The 26,142-nt window shown below is 31.5% G+C and overlaps 6 protein-coding genes and 1 pseudogene across 7 annotated transcripts, besides 1 other annotated feature; 3 read left to right on the top strand and 4 right to left on the bottom strand.

The window, feature by feature from the left end:
• Nucleotides 1-155: 155 nt before the first annotated feature.
• TVAGG3_0997830 (A-type inclusion protein-related family) lies at nucleotides 156-12,947 on the bottom strand (the record flags this gene model as incomplete). The annotated part of the gene is made up of 1 exon (XM_001581353.1): nucleotides 156-12,947. The coding sequence occupies one exon, from the start codon at nucleotides 12,945-12,947 to the stop codon at nucleotides 156-158; it is 12,792 nt and encodes a 4,263-aa protein (XP_001581403.1).
• A 287-nt stretch (nucleotides 12,948-13,234) lies between these two features.
• Nucleotides 13,235-15,871, bottom strand: TVAGG3_0997820 (uncharacterized protein; the record flags this gene model as incomplete). The annotated part of the gene is made up of 1 exon (XM_001581354.2): nucleotides 13,724-15,871. One exon carries the CDS (start codon nucleotides 15,869-15,871, stop codon nucleotides 13,724-13,726), a length of 2,148 nt encoding a protein of 715 aa, XP_001581404.1.
• A 351-nt stretch (nucleotides 15,872-16,222) lies between these two features.
• On the top strand, nucleotides 16,223-17,326 carry TVAGG3_0997810 (annotated as a pseudogene). Its single transcript has one exon. A coding segment is annotated over exon 1 (1,104 nt).
• A 1,150-nt stretch (nucleotides 17,327-18,476) lies between these two features.
• On the top strand, nucleotides 18,477-19,349 carry TVAGG3_0997800 (uncharacterized protein; the record flags this gene model as incomplete). Its single annotated transcript, XM_051254277.1, has 1 exon — nucleotides 18,477-19,349. A coding segment is annotated over one exon (873 nt), but the record flags the coding sequence as incomplete, so codon positions are not given.
• Nucleotides 19,350-22,140: 2,791 nt separating this feature from the next.
• Nucleotides 22,141-26,142: part of a mobile genetic element that runs on past the window's edge.
• On the top strand, nucleotides 22,899-23,219 carry TVAGG3_0997790 (uncharacterized protein; the record flags this gene model as incomplete). Its single annotated transcript, XM_001296188.1, has 1 exon — nucleotides 22,899-23,219. The coding sequence occupies one exon, from the start codon at nucleotides 22,899-22,901 to the stop codon at nucleotides 23,217-23,219; it is 321 nt and encodes a 106-aa protein (XP_001296189.1).
• Nucleotides 23,471-23,980, bottom strand: TVAGG3_0997780 (keratin-associated protein family; the record flags this gene model as incomplete). Its single annotated transcript, XM_001581357.1, has 1 exon — nucleotides 23,471-23,980. The coding sequence occupies one exon, from the start codon at nucleotides 23,978-23,980 to the stop codon at nucleotides 23,471-23,473; it is 510 nt and encodes a 169-aa protein (XP_001581407.1).
• On the bottom strand, nucleotides 24,073-25,627 carry TVAGG3_0997770 (uncharacterized protein; the record flags this gene model as incomplete). Its single annotated transcript, XM_051254276.1, has 1 exon — nucleotides 24,073-25,627. A coding segment is annotated over one exon (1,555 nt), but the record flags the coding sequence as incomplete, so codon positions are not given.

Below are 26,142 nucleotides of genomic sequence, written 5' to 3'. Positions count from 1 at the left end.
TCTGATATTTTTTACAATTCACAAAAGTGAAATGTCTTTAACGAAACTAGAGTTGGAGAGGAATTTTCTCCAAACTTGATCTTTATACTGGCTAAAAAAAGTAGTTTAAATAAAAAAATATGTTTAATAATAAATAAAACAAATAAATTATAAAGTTATTTCTGAGATATCATATTCTTAAGTTCTTCATTCTGATCTTTAAGAAGCTTGCAGTACTCGCTTAAGTCAATTAATTGATCAGAAACTAATTTAACTCTAGCGATATCACTGTCTTTATCACATAATTCTTTGATTTTAGAAACTGTTTCATCAATTTGAACTTTCAATCTTGAATTTTCTTTCAAAGCATTGTTTAGTTGCTCGGATAAATCAGTACGTTCAATAATACTTGATTTATTAATTTCTTCGTTCTTATTGATTGATTTGTTCAATTCATCCTCAATTTTTGCATTTTGTTCATCTAAGGATTGGATTCTTCTTTCCAATTCTTTGATCTTTGCTTCTTTTTGGGATAAATAATTTGATAAATCTTCATTTTGTTTCTTTGATAATTCAATTTCGTTCTTGAGTTTGTCATTTTCCAATTTATTTTCATTGATTTGCTTTTCTTTGCTAAGAATTTCTTCATTCTTTTGTTTGATTCTTTCTCTGAGTTCGTTTACTCTCTGTGTTTGGTTCTTTGAGTTGTCTAAAATCAATAATCTCGCTTCATAATCACTAACAACTTTTTGAAGCTTCAAATTCAATTGATTAATTTGGGAATTGAAATTGTTTTCATTATCTTTCATGTGACGTTTCAACTTATTGTTCTGGTTGATTTGTGCCTGCAAATCACTATTCATTCTTGTGTTCTGATCAATTAAATCTTTGTTCTTGTTCTCTAATTCTGCCATTTTAATTCTCATTTTTTCAACTTCAAGTTTTGTATTTCTTGGCTTCTTAGAATTAGAAGGAGGAGATGTATTGTACAACTTGGAATACAAATTGGTAATCTCGTTAGTCTTGTTCTCTAATTGACTATTCTTGTCTTTAATGATATCTTCAAGTTCGGTTATCTTCATCTGTAAATCGAAGTAACTTTGTTCTGGAGTTACTTTTTGCAAATTATTTCCGCTTTGTATCAATTTTTCTCTTAATTCTTGCAACTCATTTTCTTTTTCTATGAGTTCCTCATTGTATCTATTGATGTCATTCATTAAATCATCATTTAATTGCTTCATCTTCATCATTTCTGATTCCAAATTTGTAATTCTTTCATTTGTAATTTGAGATTGTTCCAAATCATTCTTTAACTTTGTGATTTCCTTTTCTTTCTGTAACAAAGTTCCATTAATTGTTTTGTTCTTCTCCGCAATTTCATCGTTCAACTTATTGATCATTGAAACCAATTCTTCTGATTTCTTTTCGTTTAATTTGAACTTTTCTTGTGATGTCTTTGTTATTTGTTCATTGTCATTTTGAAGAGTCATAATCTTTCCTTTAAGTTCTCCTTGTTCGTTGTTCAAATCATTGAGAATTTGCTTCATTTGCTCAATGTCTTTCTCTTTCTTCTTCAGTTGTTTGCTTTGTTCGAGGTTTTCGTTTTGAAGTTTTTCAATGATTTCTTTAGCTGCCTTGTCGTTATCTAATGATTTGTTCAATAACTCAAGCTCTTTCTCTTTCATCTTTTCTTCTAATTGGCTAAGTTTTTCGCTTTCTTTTTGTAAGCTATGGTTTTTAGCATCGAAATCTTGCTGTAACTGATTGATCTTGGATTTGAGGATTCTTATTTCGCTCTTTGAGTCATCTAACTCATTGTTCTTGGCCTTCAAATCATTTGTTAATTGATCAATCTCTGATCTTTGTTTTTCTGCACTCGATTTCTCTTGTGTGAAATCTTCATTTTGTTTCCTGAGTTTTGACTTCAATTCAGAAATCTCATTAATATCGTTATTGTTCTTCTGGGCCATTATATTTATTTCGCTTTGTTTCTCTTTAATAACCAATTCTAGTTTAGAAACCTTGCTCTTGAGGGCGGCATTTTCTTCTTGTAAACTACTGAAATCATTCTCCAAGTTTGACAATTTAACATTAGCTTTCTTTAGGTCAATCTTTACTTTACTTTCTTCCTTTGCATTTTCATGAGAAGCCTTATTCAAAAGAACTCTCATTTGGTTCTCGAGATGATGTATTCTGCTGTTCTTCTGATCGATCTCTTGTTGCATCTTGTCTTCAATTTCAAGAGAATTGTTTGAATTAATCTTTGCATCATTCAATTGTTCATCTTTCTCTGAAACTGTCTTTTGTAATGAGACAATCTTAGAAATCAAGTTATCCTTAGATGAATTGTCACTATACATCGAGATTTCTCTGCTTAAAATATCGATTTTTCCTTTCAAGAATTCAATCTCTTTGTTCAAATCTTCAATTGTTTTCTCGTTTTCTCTCAATCGGAAGTTCTTCATCTCAATTGTTTGATTCAAGTTCTGGCATCTGTCTTCTAATTCATAAATTGTTGTCTGCAAATTCTTTGTCATCTTCTGTGCTTCATCATTTGATTCTTTCAAGTTCTTTTCTAAATCAGCAATTTTCATTTTCTGCTGTCCGACAAACTTCTTTTGTCTGTCAATGATGACTTTGAGTTCTGTTATTTCTCCTTCTTGTTCTATTACTTTGACATAAGATTTCCTATCTTCGTCATCAGAGCCATTGAATTCAGCTTTGAGTTCTGAAATCTGTTTGTTCTTTAGATTGATTTGTTCCATCAATTCTTTCAGCTTCTCCTTGTATTGATCCATTATGCTCTTCTTGTTAATCAATTCTGTCTTCAAAGCATTGCATGATTCATCTAATTTAGATTTCTGTGATTTCTGGCTTTCCAAATCATCCTTCAAACTCTGATTTTCTCTTGTTATAATGTCAACTCTTGTCTTGAGTTTCTCATTTTCAAGATTCAGGTCAGAAATTTGTTTGTTCAACTGATTTGTTTGTTTGTTGTTTGGATCTGAAGACATTAATGAATCAATTCTTTGATCTTTGTCATTCAGTTTCTTAACAACACTTTGCAATTTGGCTTCTAACTTGGCAAACTGTTCTTTAGTCATTTTGATCTGGTTCTGAAGTTCTTTATTATTTTGCAATTGTTTCTGGAGTTCTCTCTTTGTTGCATCAACTTCATTCTTCGAAACTTTAAGAGATTGTTCCAAGCCAATAATTGTTTGTTCTTGTTGGTTGATGATCTTATTCTTGCTATCCATATCTGTTGACAAATTCATCGAACTTGACTTCTTGATGCCTCTTCCTGAACTTGTTAAGTTCAATTCGGAGCTGTTTGCACTCAATCTATCAAATAATGCCAATTTTCTGTTCGATTCAGTAATTTTGTCTTTTGCATTTTCAAGTAATGTTGATTTTTCTCTCAATTCCATTTGAGATTTAGTCAAAGAGTTATTCAATGAATCATTAGAGATCTGTAGAGTTTCAATCTCTTTGTTCTTCTTTTCTGTGAGGTTAAGCAAATCAATGCATCGGTTGTTCTGTGATTGGATCAAAAATTCTTTTTCTTCTAAATCTTTAGTGATTTGTTGATATAATTCATTCAACTTCTGGTTCTCTGATTTGAGTCTTTCGATCTCTTTATCCTTCTGTGCAAGTAAATCTAACAATTCATTAAGTTTACTGTCAACTTCTGCCTTTTCTTTCTTCAATTGAGTGAAATCTTGTGTTAATTTTTGAACTTGTGAAGTTAATTTAGTAATTTGATCTTTCTGTAAATTGTTTTCACGTTTGAGAGTTTCGTATTCCTTAATAGATGCTGTCAATGACTTATTAGATTCAAGAAGTTTCTTGTTCAACATTTCAATTGTTTCTTTCTGCAATTTGTTCTCGTTTGTGAGATTTTCATTCGCTAATTTCATCTTTTCGACTTGAATTTCGAGATTTTGTATCTTTTCTTGCATTTGTTTGATCTTATCATTTGATTTAGCTGAATTATTTTCTGATTCTGACTTCAAAGTCTTATACATTTCTGCTATTTTAGCCAAATTAACCTTCAATTTGTCATTTTCTTTCTTTTGAAGATCTGATTCTGATTTAGATGCTTCTAATTCTTTACTTGTGTTGGCTAATTTAGCTTTGAGTTGTTCTATTTCTTTGCGAAGTGAAGCGATTTCATTTTCAGCCTTTTGTTTCAAGTCATTGAATTCATTAGTTTTGGCTTCTAATTTCTGCTTAGTATCAGTTAATTCAGCGTCTTTTTGCTTGAGATTGTTTTGAAGGTCATCGATTGCTTGTTGTTTCTTCTTCAACTCATTGTTGAGATCTTCCGCTGACTTAGCAAATTCTTTTTCTTTTGTAGCCAGTGTTTCTTGTGTTTGTTTAAGCTGATCTTGCGTTTCTTTGAGTTGTTCTTGTGTTTGCTTCAAAGTTTGCTGCAACTCTTTCATTTCATTGTTGAGTTGATTGATTTGACTGTCTTTTTGTTTGTTCTGATCATTGAGTTCTTTCAAAGCTTGTTTGTACTTTTGTAGGTTCGAAGTGAGTTGTTTAATTTCACTTTCTTTAAGGTTATTGCTGCATTTCATTTGTTCGATTTGCTTGTTCAGAGACTCGATTTGTTCTTTAAGTTGTTTCAATTCATCATTTGCTTTAGATAAATTGTTATTTGTATCATTAAATTTGCCATTCAATTCCTCTAAGTCTTTATCCTTTTGAGCAATGATTTGTTTAGCATTTTTAACTTCCTCGTCCTTCATCTTATTCAACTCGGTTTCTCTCATTGTCAAGTTGTTCTTAAGTTGATTGATTTCGTTCTCTTTATCTGAAACGTTCTTCTTGAGATTATTGATTTCATTTTCTCTTTCTGATATTGTATTCTTTAATGATGTATTCTCATTTTCTTTATCAGACAATTTCTTCTTTAATTCATTGACTTCGTTTTCTAATAATTGAGAAATCTTTTTGTCTCGTTCTGCAACATTCTTCTTCAAGTTTGCAATTTCTTCATTGTTTTGAGCAATCGTTTGCTCTGATTTCTGTTTGAGATCATTGAACTCTTTTGTGAGATTCTCAAGTTCTTGTGTCTTTTGTTGCAACTGAGCTGATAGTTCTCCTTGTGTCTTGTTAAGTTGTTGCTTGAGATCTTCGTTTTCTTTGTTCTTTTGCTCTAGAGATGATTCTAAGTTCTGAATATTCTTCTTTTCCTCAATTTCTTCATTGAGTTTATCAGACTTAGACTGTAATTCATCTCTATTTTGTGTCATTTGTTTCAACTGATTCTGGAGATCATTGATTTCTTTGTTCTTATCAGAAAGTTCTTTCTCATAGTTGGAAATCATTGTTGATTGGTCAGCATTTGTAAAACTCATGTTATTGAAATCTGATTCAAGAAGTGATAAATCTTTTGTCTTTACATTGATTTGAGATGTCAAATCTTCAATTTCTTGGTCTTTCTCTTCAATTGTCTTTTGTGCTTGAGCTTTCTCTTCTTCGAGTTTGGCCTTTTCTTCTTCCAAATTCTTCTTCTGTTCTAACAACTGAGCCTTTTCTTGCTCGAGATTAGTCTTATCTTCAATAAGTTTGGCCTTTTCAGTTTCTAATCTCTGCTTTTCTTCTTCCAAGTTCTTCTTTTGGTCGAGTAACTGAGACTTCTCTTGTTCGAGATTTGTCTTTTCTTCAATGAGTTTGGCCTTTTCTTGTTCAAGATTTGTCTTTTCTTCAATGAGTTTGGCCTTTTCTTGTTCAAGATTTGTCTTTTCTTCAATGAGTTTGGCTTTTTCTTGTTCGAGATTTGTCTTTTCTTCAATGAGTTTGGCCTTTTCTTGTTCGAGATTTGTCTTTTCTTCAATGAGTTTGGCCTTTTCTTGTTCAAGATTTGTCTTTTCTTCAATGAGTTTGGCTTTTTCTTGTTCGAGATTTGTCTTTTCTTCAATGAGTTTGGCCTTTTCTTGTTCAAGATTTGTCTTTTCTTCAATGAGTTTGGCCTTTTCTTGTTCAAGATTTGTCTTTTCTTCAATGGGTTTGGCTTTTTCTTGTTCAAGATTTGTCTTTTCTTCAATGAGTTTGGCTTTTTCTTGTTCGAGATTTGTCTTTTCTTCAATGAGTTTGGCCTTTTCTTGTTCAAGATTTGTCTTTTCTTCAATGAGTTTGGCTTTTTCTTGTTCAAGATTTGTCTTTTCTTCAATGAGTTTGGCCTTTTCTTGTTCAAGATTTGTCTTTTCTTCAATGAGTTTGGCTTTTTCTTGTTCGAGATTTGTCTTTTCAGTTTCTAATTTCTGTTTTTCTTCTTCGAGATTCTTCTTTTGCTCCAATAATTGGGCCTTTTCTTGCTCAAGATTTGTCTTTTCTTGAATAAGCTGAGATTTCTCGTTTTCGAGTTGAGATTTAGCATTTTCTAAATCAGAAATCTTTTGATTGAGTTGACTAATGAGATTATCCTTTTCATTGTTCTGTTTGGTGAGTTGATTGATTTCATTTTGAGCATTGATGAATTTGGTTGTCAGTTCATCACTTGAGGAAGAAAGAGTTGATAATTTAGCATTGAATTCGTTGATTTTATCATCTTTCTCTGCATTTTGCTTCTGAAGATTTTGTATCTCTTCCTGCAACTTCTTGATTTGTTCTTCGTTTTGTGTCTTAGTATTAGTCAAGTTTTGGATTTCTTCTTGTAATTTCTTGATTAATTCTTCATTTTCATTCTTTGTGTTTGACAAAGATTGAATCTCTTCTTGTTGCTTCTTGATTTGCTCTTCATTTGTAGCCTTTGTTTCTGTCAAAGATTGAACTTCTCCTTGGAGTTTCTTAATTGTTTCTTCATTTGTAGCCTTTGTTTCTGTCAAAGACTGAACTTGTTCTTGCAAGTTCTTAATTGTTTCCTCATTTTCATTCTTTGTATTTGTCAAAGATTGGATTTGTTCTTGTTGTTTCTTGATCAAATCTTCATTTTGATTCTTTGTTTCTGTCAAAGACTGAACTTGTTCTTGCAAGTTCTTGATTGTTTCCTCATTTTGGTTCTTTGTATTTGTCAAGTTTTCAACTTCTTCCTGTAATTTCTTAATTAATTCTTCATTTTGAGCCTTTGTGTTAGTTAATGATTGAATTTCTTTATCCTTTTCTTCGATTTGCTTCTGTTGATTTTCAGATTTCACTTCTAATTCGTGAATTTGTTTGTTCAAATCCTTGATTTCGTCAGTCATTTGTTTGACAACAGAGTTTTGATTCTCTGTGGACAAATTCAAGTCACTTACGCTGTCATTTAATTCTTTAACTTTATTTATCAAGTTTTCGTTGTTCGCTTCTAATTCAAGAATCTTTAATCTCTTTTCTTCTCCTTCATTTGTCAATGCATTAATTGCTTCATTCTTTTGCTGTATTTCTTCTTTGTTCTTCTGAATCTCAGCATCTCGCTCAGCAATTGTTTGCTTATGTTGTTCGATTTCTTCTTGAAGTTGTTTAATAGAATTATCTCTTTCTGCAATTGTTTGTTTATGTTGTTCGATTTCTTTCTCTCTATCGGCAATTGTTTGCTTGTTTTGTTCGATCTCAGATTGCATTTGTTTAATTGATTCATCTCTTTGAGAAATTGTTTGTTTTTGTTGTTCAATTTCTTCTTTATTCTTCTGTATTTCTGCATCTCTTTCAGCAATTGTCTGCTTGTGTTGTTCAATTTCAGATTGCAATTGTTTGATCAAATCTTCTTTCTCAGCTATTGTTTGATCGCTTTGTTGAACTGTTTGCTTCAATTGTTCGATTTCTGCATCTCTTTGTGAAATTGTTTGTTTGTGTTGTTCAATTTCATTTTGTAATTGTTTAATTGTTTCATCTCTTTGAGAAATTGTTTGTTTTTGTTGTTCAATTTCTTCTTTATTCTTCTGTATTTCTGCATCTCTTTCAGCAATTGTCTGCTTGTGTTGTTCAATTTCAGATTGCAATTGTTTGATCGCTTCGTCTCTTGCATTAACTGTCTGCTTTAATTGTTCAATTTCATTGTTCTTATCTGAAATTGTTTGTTTGTGTTGTTCAATTTCAGATTGAAGTTGTTTGATCAAATCTTCTTTCTCAGCTATTGTTTGATCTCTTTGTTGAACTGTTTGCTTCAATTGTTCGATTTCTGCATCTCTTTGTGAAATTGTTTGTTTGTGTTGTTCAATTTCATTTTGTAATTGTTTAATTGATTCATCTCTTTCAGCAATTGTCTTCTTCAATTGTTCAATTTCAGCATCTCGCTCAGAAATTGTCTTCTTGAGTTGTTCGATTTCGTTGTTATTATTAGAAATTGTTTGCTTTTGTTGTTCTATTTCTTCTTTATTCTTCTGAATCTCTGCATCTCTTTCGGCCATGGTTTGTTTGTGTTGTTCAATTTCATTTTGCAGCTGTTTAATTGTTTCTTCTCTTTCACTAATTGTATTCTTCAACTGTTCGATTTCATTATTCTTATCAGCAATTGTTTGTTTGTGCTGCTCAATTTCTGATTGCAATTGTTTAATTGTTTCATCTCTTTGTGAAATTGTTTGTTTGTGTTGTTCAATTTCTTCTTTATTCTTTTGTATTTCTGCATCTTTTTGTTCAATATCAGTTTGCAATTGTTTAATTACTTCTTCATTTTCACTGACTGTTTGCTTCAATTGCTTGATTTCTTCTTCTTTAGTAGCAACATCTTGTTTGAGAGAATCAATTGTGTTGCTTTGTTCATTGATTACTTCTTCAAGAGATTTAATATCATTTGTCATTTGTTCTATTTGTTTGTCTTTTTCAGCAATTTCTTGTTCATAAACTTGGCAATTTCCTTCTAAAACATTGATATCTTCTTCAGCTTCTTGTAATTGTTTAGCTAATTGTTCCAATGTTTGTCTATTTTCTTCTTGAATTTCAGCAATCTTATCATTGTTTTCTTTATCTTTCTTCTCTAACAGCATTTCTAATTCGCTGATTCTTTGCTTCAATGTTTCAATTGCATCTCTTATTGATACACTTTCTGCAATGAACTTTTCGATTTGTTCTTCTCTGTATTCCAAGATTTCCTTTGTCTGTTTAAGATCATCATCTTTGGCTTTGATGATATTTGCTTGATTCTTGATTGTCATTTCCATTTCCCTGATTTGTTCAACAGTTAAACCTAAGCTTGACAATCTTTGCTCGTAATCTCTGATTTGTCTGTACAATTCACGAGATTTCTTCTGCAAAGCTTCGGTCGACTCAATCTGTTTGTTCTTCTTCTCGATCTGGCTCTCGAGTTCTTTGATTTTCGCATTAGATTGCGTGATCATTCCGTTCATGATTTTAACTTTGTTTTCGAAGTAACTGATTTGTTGAGGAACTTCACTTAGATACAATTCTCCTGGCTGTTTAACAATATGGGATTTTTCGATTTCATTTTCAGCTTCATTAAGTTTCAACTTCAAATTGGAGTTATTTAATTTCTCTTGGCTGATAACTTCTTGTTGTTCCAAATATCTGTTTTCATACTTTTCAATTTCTTTCTGGAGAACAGCAATTTGTTCATCTCTTTCATCTAATTCTTTTTGATGGTTTGCCTGTTCATCATTTTGTTTCTGTATTTGTTCCTTGAGAGAATTGATATTGTCTTGGAGATTGTAGTTCTCTAAGTTCTTAGATTCTAAATTAGCAGCTGTTTCTTTATTGAAATCTTTCATTTGTTGAACTTTCGCTTCTAACTGCATGATTTTTTCTTGCAAAATCTTGTCTTCCTTCAATGTTTTATCTGTTGCAAGAAGCTTAGTTAATCTGATGATTTCATTGTCCTTGTGGGTGTTTTCTACAACTCTTCTGTAGTTTTCTTCTTTGATTTGTTTCATTGCATCGCTTTCATTTTCATAAGTAATGAAAGATGACGATTGACTGATGATTTGAGAACGTAATTGCTGCTGGAAATCTTCTAGTTCTTTCTCTTTGGCTGCAATACGTTTGTTCTCAGGTGTTTCCATGATTTCTTTCAATTGATTGTTTGAATCATTTAATCTTTGTTTCAACAAATCAATTTTTCTGTCTTTTGCAAGTAATCTTTGTGACTGTTCCTTGATTGTTGTGTTTAATTTCTTGAATTGTTCGAGTTGGCTCAATGAATTATTATTTTCTTCAGGAGGTGTAGCGATAGGGCTGAATTTAAGCTGACCACTACTCCTTGATCCTTTAATGAATTCTCTTTGATCACTTTCCTTTGGTGGCAAAGATGGTTTCGCAAATCCAACTTGTTTCGGTTTTTCTTCCTCTTCTTTAGGTTGTTCTTTAATATTTTCGATTTGAACATCCTTTTGCTTGAGTTTGTTGTTCAATAATGCGTTTTCTTTGGCTTGTCTCTCATTTAAGATTTCATATTCAGATATTCTGCTTCTGAGGTCAGTAATTTCACCATTTAAGCGTTGAACACTATTTTCTTTGTTCTTTAACTTATTCTGTAACTGCTGAATTGTCTTATTTTTATCAGAAACATCTTGATTAAGAGTTGCAATCTCAATCTTCTGCTTTTCGATGTCTGATTTCATTGTATTAATTCTCTTCTCCATTGTAGCTATCTTAGTAAGCTTTTCTTGAAGAAGATTTTCGAATTGATTTCCAGATCCGCTCAAAGCATTAAGTCTAAGCTCATAATCGTGGATGATCTTGTTCTTTGAGGCTAATTCTGCGGTTATTTCGCTCAAATTATCTTTAACTAGCAAAGAATCAGACATCATGCTAGAAAGTTGCTTGTCTTTCGTTTCTAGAGTCTTCTTAAGTTCGATATTTTGCTTCTTAAGATCAGCAACAAGCTGATTAAGCAAATTAGATTGTTGTTTGAGACTTAATAATTCAGCAGAATTTTCTCCGCCGGATTCAAGTTGCTGGGCGTTCAATTTATTTTCATAATCTTGGATCTGCCTTTGAAGCTCGCGGCTCTTCTTATGCATCTCATCAATTGAACCAATTTGTTTATTCTTCTTTACAATTTCTTGTTCAAGGTGCTTTATCTTCTCTGCTTGGCTCTTATTAATGTTATTAAGCATGTTATTTTTGTTCTTTAAGAAGGAAACCTCTTGAGGAACTTCAGATAAATACAATTCTCCTTCTTTCTTAGGAATATTGCTCTTAGCAATAGTATTTTCTAATTCAGCAATCTTAAGGGTGTTCTCATTGTTCGTTAGCTTGAGCTGAGTTAGAGTACTTGTTAATTCCGAAATCTTTGTATCATTCTTTTGTCGCTCGTCTTCGAGCTGCTCAATCTTTGCATCCTTTTGACCCATCTTTTCGTTCTGAATTGCAATGTATGAGTTCAAATTCTGTAATTTCAGCTCTAATGCGGCTCCATCACCACTAGGAACTTCAGCAGTCAGAGATTTCTGGATCATTTCATCTATCTTTTGGTCCTTGGCTTCAATATCCTTGGATAACTGATCAATTTTCTCCTCATTTTGCTGAATAATTGTATTTTGTCGTTCGATCTGCTTTTGAAGCTTGCTAATGGCCTTATCTTTCTCTTCTTTTAATAATTCAATGCCTTTGTCAGGGTTCGCCGATACATTAATCTTATTTTCGAGATCTGAAATTGTACGTTCTTTGAAATCAACATCGATCTTCAAATCTTCGATTGTTGCCTTTTGGTTATCAATTTCTGATTCTAATTCTATAATTTGCTTGTCTTTATTCCTGATTATTGACTTCAATTCATCAACTTTGTCGGATAAATCAAAATTGGAAGTCAAAATCTCTTCGTTTTCCAGAATATTCTTATTAGATGCAATAGCAGCAAGCTGATCACGTAGGTTGTTATTTTCTTTTCTGAGATTTTCAGTTTCAGCAGCATTTGACGACTCAAGAAGCTTTTTAAGATGATCAATCTGCTTTTGGTATTCTGATTCAGCCAATTTCTCTTGGTTTGTAAGTTCTTCGACATGTTTTTGTTGTTCATCAATCTCCTTTTGTCGTAAAGTGTTGAGTTGATCAAGAATTTGTTGATTTTCGGATGGTTTAGATTGAAGTAATTTGTTGCTTTGCTCCACCCACTCTAATTTGCTTTCAGTTTCCGATTTTTGTTTCGATAGTTCTAAAATCTGCTCACGAAGCTTTATTAGTTCGCCTTGGAGCTGGTTATTATCAAGTTCATGCAAATTCGATGAATTATTACCGTTGGGACGAGTTAGACTTTTGGATACTTCGAAATTGTGTAAAATGGCATATTGTTCTTGAGCAACTGATTGTACCATGTCTCTTGTTTGTAATTTTTCGCGAAGAATATTATCAAGTATCTCATTATTTGATAATTCATCTAATTTATGTTTGTACTTTCGTAAACGGTTCCTAAAGTCATTCTCAATTTGAATAATTTTAAGATTTTTAGCTCTTAGCTCATTTTTGAGCTGAAGAAGAGAACGGTTTTCGAGATATAATTTTTCGTTCTCATTAAGGAGTTCAGCAGCAAATGATGCATTGGTATTAATAACATTACGGCTTATTAATGTATCGCCATCATTTTGGCTGATTTCATGGGTAATGATAGATTCGTTAGTGAGATTATTTTTAAGGGACTCCAATGCGTTAACCAGGTTCCTAAGTTTTTGATTATCTGATGAGTAGAAATCATCAATATCAGTAAATTGGTTTCTGATAGCGTTTAATTCGTCAAATATTTCTTTTGATGACATAATTGCAGAAAGATCTCTTGAATCAGCAAGGGTGATACTCTCTTCAATCTGTGGTGATTGATTAAGGATTTGAGAAGCTGATCTGACGGTTCTTCTTGTACCTTGGCTTAATTTGAGGCGCTGGTCAAAACCTGAAGTATCATTAGTATTTGGAGCTTCTATGTTGCTGATATTTAGTTGAGAATCGTCAACAAGTTGAGCCGGGACCTCATCATCCTCCACAATTTGGGAGTTCTGACCCGATTCATTCATCTTACTATTTTGCGATTTATTTATTCTCAGATCTTGTACCCGCATCGTGCCAGGAATTATTGGAATCCCTCCACGACTGCTCATAAAAAATATGTAAAAAAATTGAGAATAAAGTTTATCTTGCTTGAGAAAAAATATTTGCATATGCTTATTCCTTAGCTAAATTTCATCAAAATAAATTGTCAACTCAATTGAAGTTTTGAATAAATTTCAATTTGTAAACATAAAAAAATAAAAAGTGAAAAACATAAAGCATTCAATTTTTCAATCTTTAGCTTCATTCCTATAAAATTAAAACGAAAGTGTGGATAATAGTTATCTATTGGAACTTGATTAAGAAAATCGAAGATATTTGAAGTCTCGAGACCATAATGTTATTGAGCATCATGGGGGTTTTAACGAACGGAAATTTTCCAAAAGGATCTACCTTTTCTGCTGGTATCAACTTTGTTTTGTGGTTAAAAACCACACCAAAAATCATAAAAAAATTACATTTTTTTCAAAAAATTAGAGTTTATGAAAGTATTGATAGTTCATCCTCTTAGCAAGTACAGGCTCATTTCAATTTTATAGCAAAATGTCATAATTATCCCTTTCAAGTTGTTTTGGAATAAAATTTCCAACAGATTTATTCTACTGTACGAATAAAAATAGAAAGGAATAGATATACTTAATACATGTTGATAGAATTTTGATAAAACACAATACAAAATTCCGATACAAAAATAACAAGGCATATCATCCTTTATTTATTCCTATTTCAGACCAAAAAATAGAGAACCAATAAAAGAGATATACATTTCAATAATAAAAAAGCAGTTTAATTTCTTGAAACTTCCAATATAGGAAGGACCGTTTTTTTAGATCAGTGTAGCAGCTGTGTTAACTGGTGTGGTATCCTGGGACTTGTTTGACTTATTTCTGTAAAGAACGAAAGCGAGAACAGCAGCACCGATGACTAAAGCGCCACCAACTGATGCGCAAATGATGATGATCAACTTCTTCCTTCTGGCAGCTGCAGCAAGCTTCTGCTTTGTTTCCTCATCATACTGGGCAGAGATTGGCTGAAGTAATTCTTCATCGACCTTCTTGTTGAAATCAGTGAATTGTTCCCAAGTGATGCCACCTGTTGAAGCCTGCTTAGCGAGCTTCTGAACAGTATAAGCGAAATTTGTGATGTTAACATCTGTGAGCTTCTGGAAGTAAGCAGAAACGTTGTATGTATTGTAAGCAGCAATTGGAACAGCGTAATCTAAGATTCTCTTGACAAAGCCTCCTGTGATGTTGCTGATTTCATTTCTAGAAATTGTGATGCCGTTCTTGATGAGCTTTGTGTAGAGGTTCATTGTGCCATTGACGAACTGGACACCAGTAGCATTGACTGTAACAATAGCCTTAGCTAAGTTCTTGATGCTTGGAACCTTAACAGTCTTCCATGCTTCGAATGTTCTCATGACGTACATTCCTTCGAACTCCCAGTCCCAGAAAGCATCCTTAAGAGACTTTCCTTGGTTGTAGTTGTCTAAGCCCTTGTAGTACATAGCTAATGACTCACCAAATGGTAAGCACTTGACGTAGTCAACAATTGTAGCATCATCCTTTGTAGCATCAGCCATCTTTCTGAGGATTGTGTATAATGTTCTTGATGCGTAATCTTCGACTGTGATTTCATTGAAGATACTTGAGATGTTCAAGAGAGCAGACTTAACAATCTGAGCATTCATCTTGTTCATGCCGTGCTTAGCAAGGATATCGTTGATCTTCATTGTGGATGGGTATTCCTTGACAGAACGTGCTAAGTAAGCAACATCTTCAAGCCAATCCATCTGGAATGTTGAAACTGGTGTGTTCTCATCGTAGTACTTTCTGATAACAGATGTGATCTTGTCGAACCACTCGATGAACTTTGTCTTGTCTTCAGTGAGGAGATGAATGGCTGGAGTGATTAAATCTTGTGTGCCATTGACGTAAGCATCGAAGATGGAGACTTTCTTATTGCGGATGAGTGAATAGATGGACAATGATGGATCGAAATAATCGATGTTCTCAAGTAAGAACTTCTTGACTCCTTGTGGAACTAAGATTGTTTCATCTCTTAACTGGCGCTTGAAATCGTTGTAGATGTTGACAATGTACTTTGTAACAAACTCTAATTCCTTCTCTGTGAACTTTGGATCCTTGATTAAGCTTTCGTAGCCCTGGACAAGTAATTCGATGCTTTGTCTCATTTCCTTGACTGAGCGTGGGAGAAGTGAAACGTATGGCTGAAGAGCGGAATGCATGGCCTTACCGAGGAAGGTCTTGGATGAGTTATAGAAGCCTTGAGCGAGCTTGAAAGCGCTGAAAGCAATTTGGCCCATTTCAGCAACGTTGGCACGGCCCTTCTTGAAAATGGATGGGACATCTTTGATAACATCTGTAATATTGGAAGTGTTAAGGTAAATTGTTGTAGCGACATCTTGAATCTTGAAGGCATCACCGGTCATAACTTTACCAACCTTGTCTGAAATGTTGAAGTAGAACTCTGGAGATAACTTAAGAAGGCGGGCAATATCCTTGTACTGGCATGTTCCCTTCTTATCCTTAACGTTGTCGATGCATTTTTGGATTTCTGATGTATTGTAGCCCTTTTCCTTAAGGAATGGAGCGAAGTGTGGGAATGTCATGGAAACAAGGTTAACACGCTTGTTTTCCCAAGCTTCTTGTGGTAATAAGTCCTTGATTTCTGTAGCATTATCTGTATAGTAGCGAATTATGTCATGATAAATTTTTTCAAGATCATCAGCTGTGGTTTTTTCATTTTCGGGGTCATTGAATAAGTTTATTGAATCGAGAATCAATTGCCTGAGAGAGTAATTTCCGAACATATCTTTAGCCATGAAATCTCTGATTCTTGGATACCCTTCTCCACTAAGGGTAGCTATGTCAAATCCCTTTTCGTTGAGGATATCAGCGTACACGGCATTGTCGCATACTGCTTTTTGAGCAAACAATGATATAAGAATCATTATTTAAAAATGATATAGTTATCACAAAAAAAAATTGAGTGCAGTAAGTTTGATCCAAATACATTCAAATTTTTTCAATAATTGAGACGAACAGATCGTATAACAATTCAATACAATTATCTAGATATTAGTTGAATAACCAAATTATATTGAAAATTAAAATTATCGGAATATCAGTTCACTTAGCAAAATTATTTCAGAAACTACTAATATTAACATTTTAAAAATTTCACCGAATATTTTGAATACTTATTCAAATCATATTTTACATTTGTCAAATTTTTTTAAAAAATAAACTTTAAAAATTCATGTCTTACATTTTTGAATAATTTATTTTTTAATTCGTAAGAAATGAGCGTCAAAACTAACAACGTTAAAAAATTAGGATTCACAAACGAGGAAATAAAGGATATATTAGAGGAGTGGGTTATGAAGTAATAAAATATTATTTAAGAAATTGTCAAAAATTTGCCGAGTTATTAAATGATTTAGATTATGATGGAAAAATGAATAAAGATGATGTTATAAATTTCTTATATCCTACATCTGAAGAAGAAAAACCTAAAGAACCTGATGTTTTCCCTGAATATTATGAAGAACGGATTAAAGATGATGAATACAATGAAATTGAAAGACTGAAAAAAATAAGAGATGAAATAGATGAAAAAATTAAGGAATTAAGAGAAGTTGAAAAAATATAATGAAAATGAAGTAGCGGATTTAATGAATATCCCAGCTTCAGAATCAGAAGTTCAGAATCTCATGAAGAAAGATATAAAAATTATGTCTCAGAATCAACACAAAATTTATTAGATGGTGAAATAGACGAAACACTTTCAGAGAAGGTACTAAATTTATACGTAAACATAAGTTACAATTTATTGATAATGAAGAATACCCTTGTATCTTACTTTCACCCCCTCTCGATTCTGAGAAATTCAAAAAAGCTCTTAAAAACGTGACATATGCAACTAATACGATTAAGAAAGAAGATCATGATATTTACACAAATTATTATTTAAATAAATGCACAGGTGTTGATAAAGTTTTTGATTTGTTAGATAAAATATCAAAAGAAACAATTGGAACATATAAAAAATTTGTGTGATTGTGGTTTCATTATTGAAGATACCAATAATGTTTCATATGAAAGAACAGCACCGAAGGAAGACGAAGTTGAAAGGTCTATACCTTTCGTTATTAAGAACATAAAAGATATGAAAACTTATAAACATTATATTTATTCATTTATTTCAGAAAAAAATGGAAGCAACCCATAAAACATCTTCTCATCATTTATAGCTATTCATACATTCCTTTTCAAAGTTGTGAAATTAAATAAGACAGGAATTAGATTTAATGTATCAGGGTACGCATTCTTGAGTAAATTAAAATGTATTTGTCACGTTGCAGATGATAAAAATTTATGTGTTCAATTCATTTTATGGGCTTTAAAAATAACTTATTTTTTATTTATTTTTTTAATTTTTTATTCTTACATAAATGAACAAAAACGGAACAGCTAAAATGAATGATAATCAAATTAGAGCAGAAGGTAGAAGGTTATTTAAACGCTCTATATAACATTCCTGATGGTGTTAATCCTAAAACTCGTAGGAGCTATTTAAATGAAGTAATAGATGCATATGAAGGGTTTAACATTTCATCAGAAAGTGAGAGATTAGCGAGTTAAATGTTAATATTGATTTCTATTATTGTGATCCTCAACCAGAAGACGTGGACATAAATAAGGTAGACTTTCCATTAGTGGAATCAATAATGATAGATCCAGAATTTGAAACAGTAAATATTTTATTAACACAGATTCATGTGGAAAACTTCACGCTGACAGAATAACAGACGTTGAAGCACTCACCGGCTATAAAGTTTGTCCATATTGTAAAGAAGAAGTTTATTCTATCCGTGATGATCCAGAAAGGAAAAACCAAAGAAGATTTTTAAAGCATTGTGAGAAATGTAAAGAAAATAATGGGAGATTAATTCAAGACGTTCAGTTGCAAAAGACACAGCAACCATATGCACCACATATTACGAAACAGAAGATATATCAGTGGTTATTAGCTCATAATTTGCAGGAATATTATCAACCGACAAGATATATATTACTTTTGACTTCGAAACATTAGAGACTAAAGAAGAATTACAACTTTCTGAGTGTGCAACTTTGAACGCTTACTTAAAACCATTCATGGTATCATCAACGGTTAAATTAAATGATAAAACGTATACGAGGAATTTTTGCTTAACTTCGAGTGATTCTTTTATTTCTGACTGGATTGAGTTTTTATTTTCAACCTGTTTCATTAGTTGCTAAATCAAATATGAGTCAATACAATGAATTAATGAAGCCGCAAACGGCGGGGACTTTGTCCATACATTAAATGAAAAACAGAAGGAAGCATTTAAAGAACTTCTAGATGAGGAATTCAATAAAGTGAATATCATAGGTTTTAATTCGGGAAAGTTTGATTTAAATTTAATTCTTCGTGATTTAAACACTGCAAAATGGAAAATAAAATCAATGCTGGGTTCATCTTCACAATTTAAGCAAATCATTGTAAAGAAAACAAACGTTCCAGATGAATTGAGATTTATTGACATCAGAAATTATATAGCGGGTGGGACATTAGACCAATTCACTCAAGATTTCGGAAACAATAAATCACGTGTTAAATCCTTTTTCCCTTATCAATTCATCACGTGGGAAAATTACGAAGAAGAATTATATAAAGTGGAACCATTCACGAAAGATTCATTTTATTCAGCATTAACCCAAGAAACTATATCAGATAGTGATTACCAAATATATCTCAATGATGCTAAAAACTTTAAGAATAGATTAGAATATTTTATTCATTATTGCAATAAAGATGTTGAAATTATGATTGACCCAATTGATAAAATTATTGAAGAAACATTTGTTTATAAAATTGACATGCTTCATAATCTTTCTTTATCATCGAATGCTTCAATGATTCGTTACGCTTTAGCATATAAAGACTTTAATCCTAATGAAAAATATCCTGAGGAAGAGATAGAATCAAGTTTTGAATTAACGAAAAAGTATTGGAAATATAAAATTGAATCATATAAGAAACAAGATGAAAAAGCAGAAAGAGATACTAAAAATAATGTTTCAATGGATGATTTTCAATACTATCACGATTTAATCCTTTCATCTAAATGCAAAATGTGTGGTAAAGCGTTTACATATGCAAATAAACCAACATTGGATAGAATCAATAATGAAAAACCACACACCAAAGAAAATTGTCAGTTAATGTGTTGTTATTGCAATGTCGTAAAATCAAATAAAGATGAAGATGTTCAACGTTTAAGAATCAATTTAAGAAATTATGCATTAAAAAATAATTTACCAATGACTTTAGATTCAGTTGAAGCTTATCACATTCTCCGTAATGGAATTACTGGTGGTCTATCAAATGTTCAACATCGTGTTAATCTTAAAGGAATCACGCACATTAATAAACTTTCATATAGTCCAGAAACTAAAACTGTATCAAATGAGGACACCACCAACATTATGACTCATTTCGTTGGTGTTGACTTTAATTCATTATATCCTTCATCATTTTCATCTAATCCTCATGATTTCATTCAATATACTGACCATAAAATGTATATGCCGGGAAGATTGAATGGTGTTATCATTTGTGATACAGCAACAAAGAAAGCAAAAGCACTGGGAATAATTAAGAAGAAAAATACTTTATTCGTGGCTGAAGTAAAGGGTCACATTGATGAAAAATACATTAATGATTACATAAACTTTTTACCGATAATAAGAAACTTAGATATTATCACAGATGAAAAAACAATTGGCAGTTTTATGTATAATTACATGAAATCAAACAATCTACCAGTTGACCAGAAACAGAGGAAATTAACTCAGTTAGCATCAACACACAACCAATATCAACCATTTTCTTCTTATTATCTTTGGTATCTAATAGACAGATTTCATTTTATCATCGATGACATTCAATCAATTTTAACATTTACGAAAAACACCTGTTTTAATGAATTTGCGAACGAATTTATGAACGAAAGACAAAAGGCTGAATTAGAAGGAAATAAAGGGAAAAGTTTATTTTGCAAAATTTCACTTAATGGATCATATGGTTACGATGCAATGAATACACAAAATTACGCAAAGACTAAAATAATGAATGCACAGAAGGCACACGTTGCATGTATGTCAAATAAGTTTAAAAACATAAGAGAAATAGGAGAGGATACGTATCAAGTGATGCTCAAAGATAGATTTTATAGATGTGATACATGTTTACAAGAGGCATTCTTCACTTTAGATAACGCAAAATACTGGTATTTAGTTTTCATTTATGATTTTATGTATAAATGCATGGATGTTAAACGTTTTCATTTCATTGAAGGTGATACCGATTCATCTTATTGGGCAATCGCTGGCGACCCAAATCTTCCTAACACTCAAGCATTTCAAGCAATTGTTACCGATAAACAATTTTATGATAAAAACATTTTCAAATTCGCACCATTTGATTTCTTCTGTTTTGATGAGAAATTTAAACCTAAATTAAATAATAAAGCTGAAGAAAAAGCACATGAGAAAAAATTATTGGGTTTAGCAATTGAGAAACAAGGTGATAACATGGTGGCGTTATGTCCTAAATGTTATACTTCATTCAACGGTTCAATTGATGGAAGTGATTTTAAAAAGATTGCACAAAAAATGAAAGGTGTTAGTTTAAGGCAAAATAAACAATTAACACCTAAAAATTATTTGGATATAATAAATGATAAAGTGATATTTGATGGTCAGAATATTAATTTACAACTTAAAAACGGGTCAATGACTCGCTTAACAATCGGTAAGACTGCATTAACAGGAGCACACACTAAGGCTGTATGTTGTGAAAATGGATGTTGTATGCCATTTATTTAACAATTTAAAAACGTAGGGGTTGAGTCATGAATTTAAAATTTTATTTTTAATAAAATGCCACAGAAGAGACAAAAGGAACCGAATAGATTTATACCAAATGGTTTTAACTTTCAGATTCCAAATAATCAACCGCAACGAATTTTTCAAATCCCACCACAGCATCAACAGCAGCAACAACGACCACCACCACCACCACACGTCAACGGAGAAGAACATTCACCCCTGAAGAAAGAAATTTCAATAATTTGATGCGTCAACAAAATCAAGGTTTGAGATTTTATCCGGGCAGTAATGGTATACATATAAGGCATCCAAATTTAGATAGAAGATATACCGCTGAGATTCATATTTTACCTAATAATACGGTTAATTTTGCTGGATTTTATGATCATCATCAGGAAATCTGGACTCCACCATTTGATACCGTTTTAGAAGGAGGAACCGTTAATGATGCGATTCAATATGTAAATAATGTTTTGATACTATAATTCAAAGAGGTGGGCACCCTTAAAACATTTATTTTATTTTTATATAAATGGATAACGCAGATTTAGAAAATTTAATTGATGATTTAGTACTTAATCAAAATTTTCTTAATTATTATGAATTAAAATCATATCTCCAAAAACATAATAAAAATATAACAGGTGATGATATGGATTATTATTATCCATATTATAAAAATGAAATTTTGAAATATCATGATAAAATAATTTCTGAAATTAAAGACAAAATTAAAAATAATAAATATACAAAGGGAAAAACAAAATCACAACTTAAACAATTGAAAGATTTCAAAAATAAAGTATTAACAGAAGAAGATATTGATGAATTATATAAATTATATAATCCTGAGCCGCAAAAACCAAAGGTGCAAAACGCCCAGGTCCTTCAGACCATAAATGATGCACAAGCTTTAATTTATGATTCATTAGTTAAACCATATTCAGCCCGACTTTTAAATGAAGATCAACTTTTGGAATTCATCCTTCAACATAAACTCGAAGCGGGAAAGTATATCAAACCTTTATATACAGCATATTTAAAACAAATGAATAGAATACATCCAGAATTAATGAAAGGAAAATCAACAACTAAAACTTCATCATCCAAAATCAAAGCAGATAAAATTAAACCACTTGCAATACCAAAACCTCCTCCTCCTTCAGTTAATTCTTCATCATTCACTTTATTATATCCATTTCAAACATTAAAGAAGCAAAAAGATTTTAAAAAGGATTTCAAGATATTAAATAAACCAATTGACCCGAAAATTCAACTGTTAAAGGAAAAATTTAGTCGCCCTTCATTTGCACCATATCCATATTCATACGAAATAGATCATTTAGAATATTCAAAAGGAAACGTTACTTATTTATTTGCCATTAACATTAACACTAGATATTTATATTGCATTCAAGTGAAAGGGAAAACAGAACAGGAAACAAGAAGAGCTATTCAATACTTACTAGATCATGAAAGAGTAGATAATATAAGGGGTGATGGTGATAAAGGATTTCAGGCAGCTATGACTCATTATTTCCCACAAATTAATTTTTACTTCTCATCTTCTCCATATACGTTTCATAATAAAATAGTTGATGCGGTAATGAGAACTCTTAGAGATGCGTTAGGGGTTAACGGTCAGATATACTGGGATGGAAATCATGACTCCATCATACAGCAGTTAGTATATTATTACAATAATACATGGCATAGAACTATAAACATGAAACCAGTGGAAATGAAAAATGATATTTCAAAAGAATGGGAATATATTAGAAAGCAAATGGAAAGGTTAAATGATGTTAAACGTGAACAAATTAATTCGGGGCTCATGAATTTTAAACAGGGGGATAAAGTTTTGATTCATCTCGATTATGGAAAAACTGATAAATCAATGACAAAAAGAAGACGAAGATTTGACACAATAGCTGAATTTGTTAGATATATTAACGGCAATGCATTAGTTGAAGTTGACAATAAATTAATAGAAATTCCGATTTATTTTATTACTCCATTATATTTAAATAATATTTAATTTTTTTTATTTCGTAAGAAATGAGTGACAACAAAGCAGCCAAGAGTCCTGATTCAATTAAGATTCAGAGTCCAGACAATGAATATAAAAAGAAACTAAACAGAATTAAATCAAAAATATGCTATTACAAAAAGAAGCCGCAATGCGGCGGGGCTGATGCCCATAAAACTAAAGTAATTGAAAACGATAAAGAGAAGAAGGAAATAATCGAAAAGTTAGAAACTTACCGTTCAATCCTTAAACTGAGTGAAGCAAAAATAAAAGAATTTAATAGAATAAATAAATTGATTGGAAGAGATGAATTTAATAAAGATGAATTTTTAAACTCTATCCAAATTTAATTTTTATTCCTCTTCGACAACGTCTCTTCGAGACGCCGAACCCTTCTGGGTTCTTCTTTCCATCATTACTGCATAACCGCATCTTCTTGGTTTTCGTGGTTTGTTGTTTTTAATTAGTTCTTGCATCATTTTTATCATTTCCTCCCTTGTTATGATTCGTGGTAAATTTTGAGCTTGTGGGGTATCCATTTATACTAAAATAAAAATTTAAATTATGCCGTTCTAAAGTTTGTGAAACAAACATTGAGCGTTCATTGAACGCGGTACCATGCATAAACTGTCATATAAGGTGGCATATAATCTTCACCCGAGCCTGTTGGATTTGTTGTGAAAGTGTGTGAATGATTACCTCCTGGTTCAGTTGGTCGAAAAGTCTTTTTTGTTGAATGGTTATAAGCTGGAGATAAAACGTCATAGCCAGCTTCATAGTCTGAGTTGTATAATGGGTGGTCTTTTAATGAGTGGATATGGTCGCCAGAAAAGTTTGTAGTTCCTGTGTGCTTATGCGGTGGAAGGTTTGCTTCTAAAATTTTCTTTGAGCCTCCTGTTTGTTTTGAAGAGTTAGCACAATAGAGGAAACGATAGGTTATTTGTTGCCATGTACCGAAACCGAATACATCAGCTGGATTTGTTGAATTCATTGATGTATATATTGAACCAATGGGGTAAATCATCTCAAGAATTGTATTTAATCCATTATGAATATTGAATTTATTATATAATATTGAAACTGGGTGAGAAATTAAAATTGGTCTTGTCATCAATATTAACGTATTATTTTTGAAAATTGCTTTTCTAACATCTTGAAATTTTGTGATTTCAGACCAATTTCTTCCATCACTACTGATATTTACTAAATCACCACATCCAAAAGCAATGAAATACCCATCAATATAAAATAAATTTGTAAATCTATAATTTCGAGTATATTTTGGAGTGAATGAATAAACCAATTCCCAACTTGGTGTTTTCTCTGGATCCTCTGAAAAATCCTGTGATAAATAAATATGTCTGTTATAACTTACAGGATATGAATAGACCATACCACCTGAAACAAGAACACAAACATTTGAAGCATAACATAAAGCTTCAATGTCTCCATCAGCTTGAAAAATTTGTTCAAAACGACCAAATGGTATTGAATATGATCTATAAATTTTATCATTTTGTAGGATAAAATACATGCTGTTAATGTAATACCATTTACTTGTATAATTAATTTCCAAATCTGATGACATCATACTAAACATATAATAATTTATCCCATCCTCACTAATGAAAATTTGATTGACTTCATAAATTAGTACCCATTTATTATTAACGCATCTAATAGGTTTATTTAGATATTTAAATTTAGCATCTTGATTTAAATTACATTTGAACCATTGGATACAATTGAATGAATAACAAGGGCAAAAATCATCTCCAATCGTTATCATTCCCATAAATTTACCGTTATTATATTCAACATATAAAATTCTTGGATTAATGATTGACTCTCGTGTATCAGGATTCAAAACAGATGGAGTAAATGATTCATAGTTTTTAAAATCATTTGTTTTAAAATAATAAAGCACTCCAGTTGTATAAAATAAATACGTGGTCACTCCATCGAAACATAACCATTCAATAGATTGAAATGTTTTATCTGATGATTTCATAAAATTTAAAAATGGTGGAGTAAAATAGACCTCTGATTGTTTTATTTCTTCATTAACAAATGATATATCAGCTTTCTTTGCTAACTCAGTATTAATGAATGAAATAACTTTTTCCTTATCTACCTTCTTATTTAATTCAGTATTAACGTATTCCTTATCTGCCTTCTTCATTAATTCAGTATTAACATAAGTTTTATCTGCTTTAAGGTCTAAACATCCTGAAACCCATTCTGTATCAGCTTTAACTTTAAAAGTCTCCAATGTCCATTCATGATACCATTCAACCTTTTCTTTAATTTCATTATCTTTTTCATCAACATAAACCAAATTTGCCTTCTTCATTAATTCAGTATTAACGTATTCCTTATCTGCCTTCTTCATTATGTCATTTAGGAAACCTTCTATGAATTCCTCATTTAAATTAAATCTTCCAATCTTCAAAACTTTAGGAAATGCATTTAATGCGTAATATCTTTGTTCTTCTGGTGGAATTGATGTTATATCATCCGTTATTCCTTTAATTTTTGAATTCATAAATAAAATTTCTTTTATATTTGATATCACTGCACCACCTTTGCAAACGAATTCGAAATGGTCATTTTTCAATACTATCTCCAAATCTCCATATTTCAACCTTTGCGTTTGTTCTGCCCTCTTTGAATTATATGCATATGTGGCGTATGTAATGGTCTGAAGGACCTGGGTGCTTTGCGCCTTAAGTTGTTGTGGTTGTTGTTGTTTAATCATTTATTACGATTTAAAAATAAATATTTAATCCGTTATCTCATCAGCTATTTTCTCTATTTGAAATTGCCATAATATTTCATTCATAAATTCTAAATCACAATCAAATAGGTCAGTTATTCTAAATTTAATATTTGATAAATCTTTTGAATGAAGAATAAATGAATTCCCGGATAATTGAAACGGATATGATAAAGAAAATGTGTTTAAGTTGATGGATAAAATGTTTTGTATTGATGGGTAAGAGTTAGGGTCTAATGTTTGATGCGAAAAATCTCATTGGGGTATTAACTTTATCACATTTGATTAAAATGAAATTGGAACCAGTGTCAGAATACAAAACATCCCCAACATCTTTTTCAAAATTTAATATCCCCAACAATGAACGAAGATGAGGAGTACAAAATTTAATTTTCAGCGGGAATTTAATAAGGTTATTTATTTCATCAAGTTCAAAAAGTTTATCAGGTTTTGATTTAAAATTTTCTTCATACCATACGATAAATGATTCATTTAAA

The sequence above is a fragment of the Trichomonas vaginalis genome, chromosome I, assembly GCF_026262505.1.
Source record: "Trichomonas vaginalis G3 chromosome I, whole genome shotgun sequence".
NCBI lineage: Eukaryota > Parabasalia > Trichomonadida > Trichomonadidae > Trichomonas > Trichomonas vaginalis.
The sequence above is the reverse complement of the archived record's forward strand: the minus strand, read 5'-3'. Positions and strand labels throughout refer to the sequence as shown.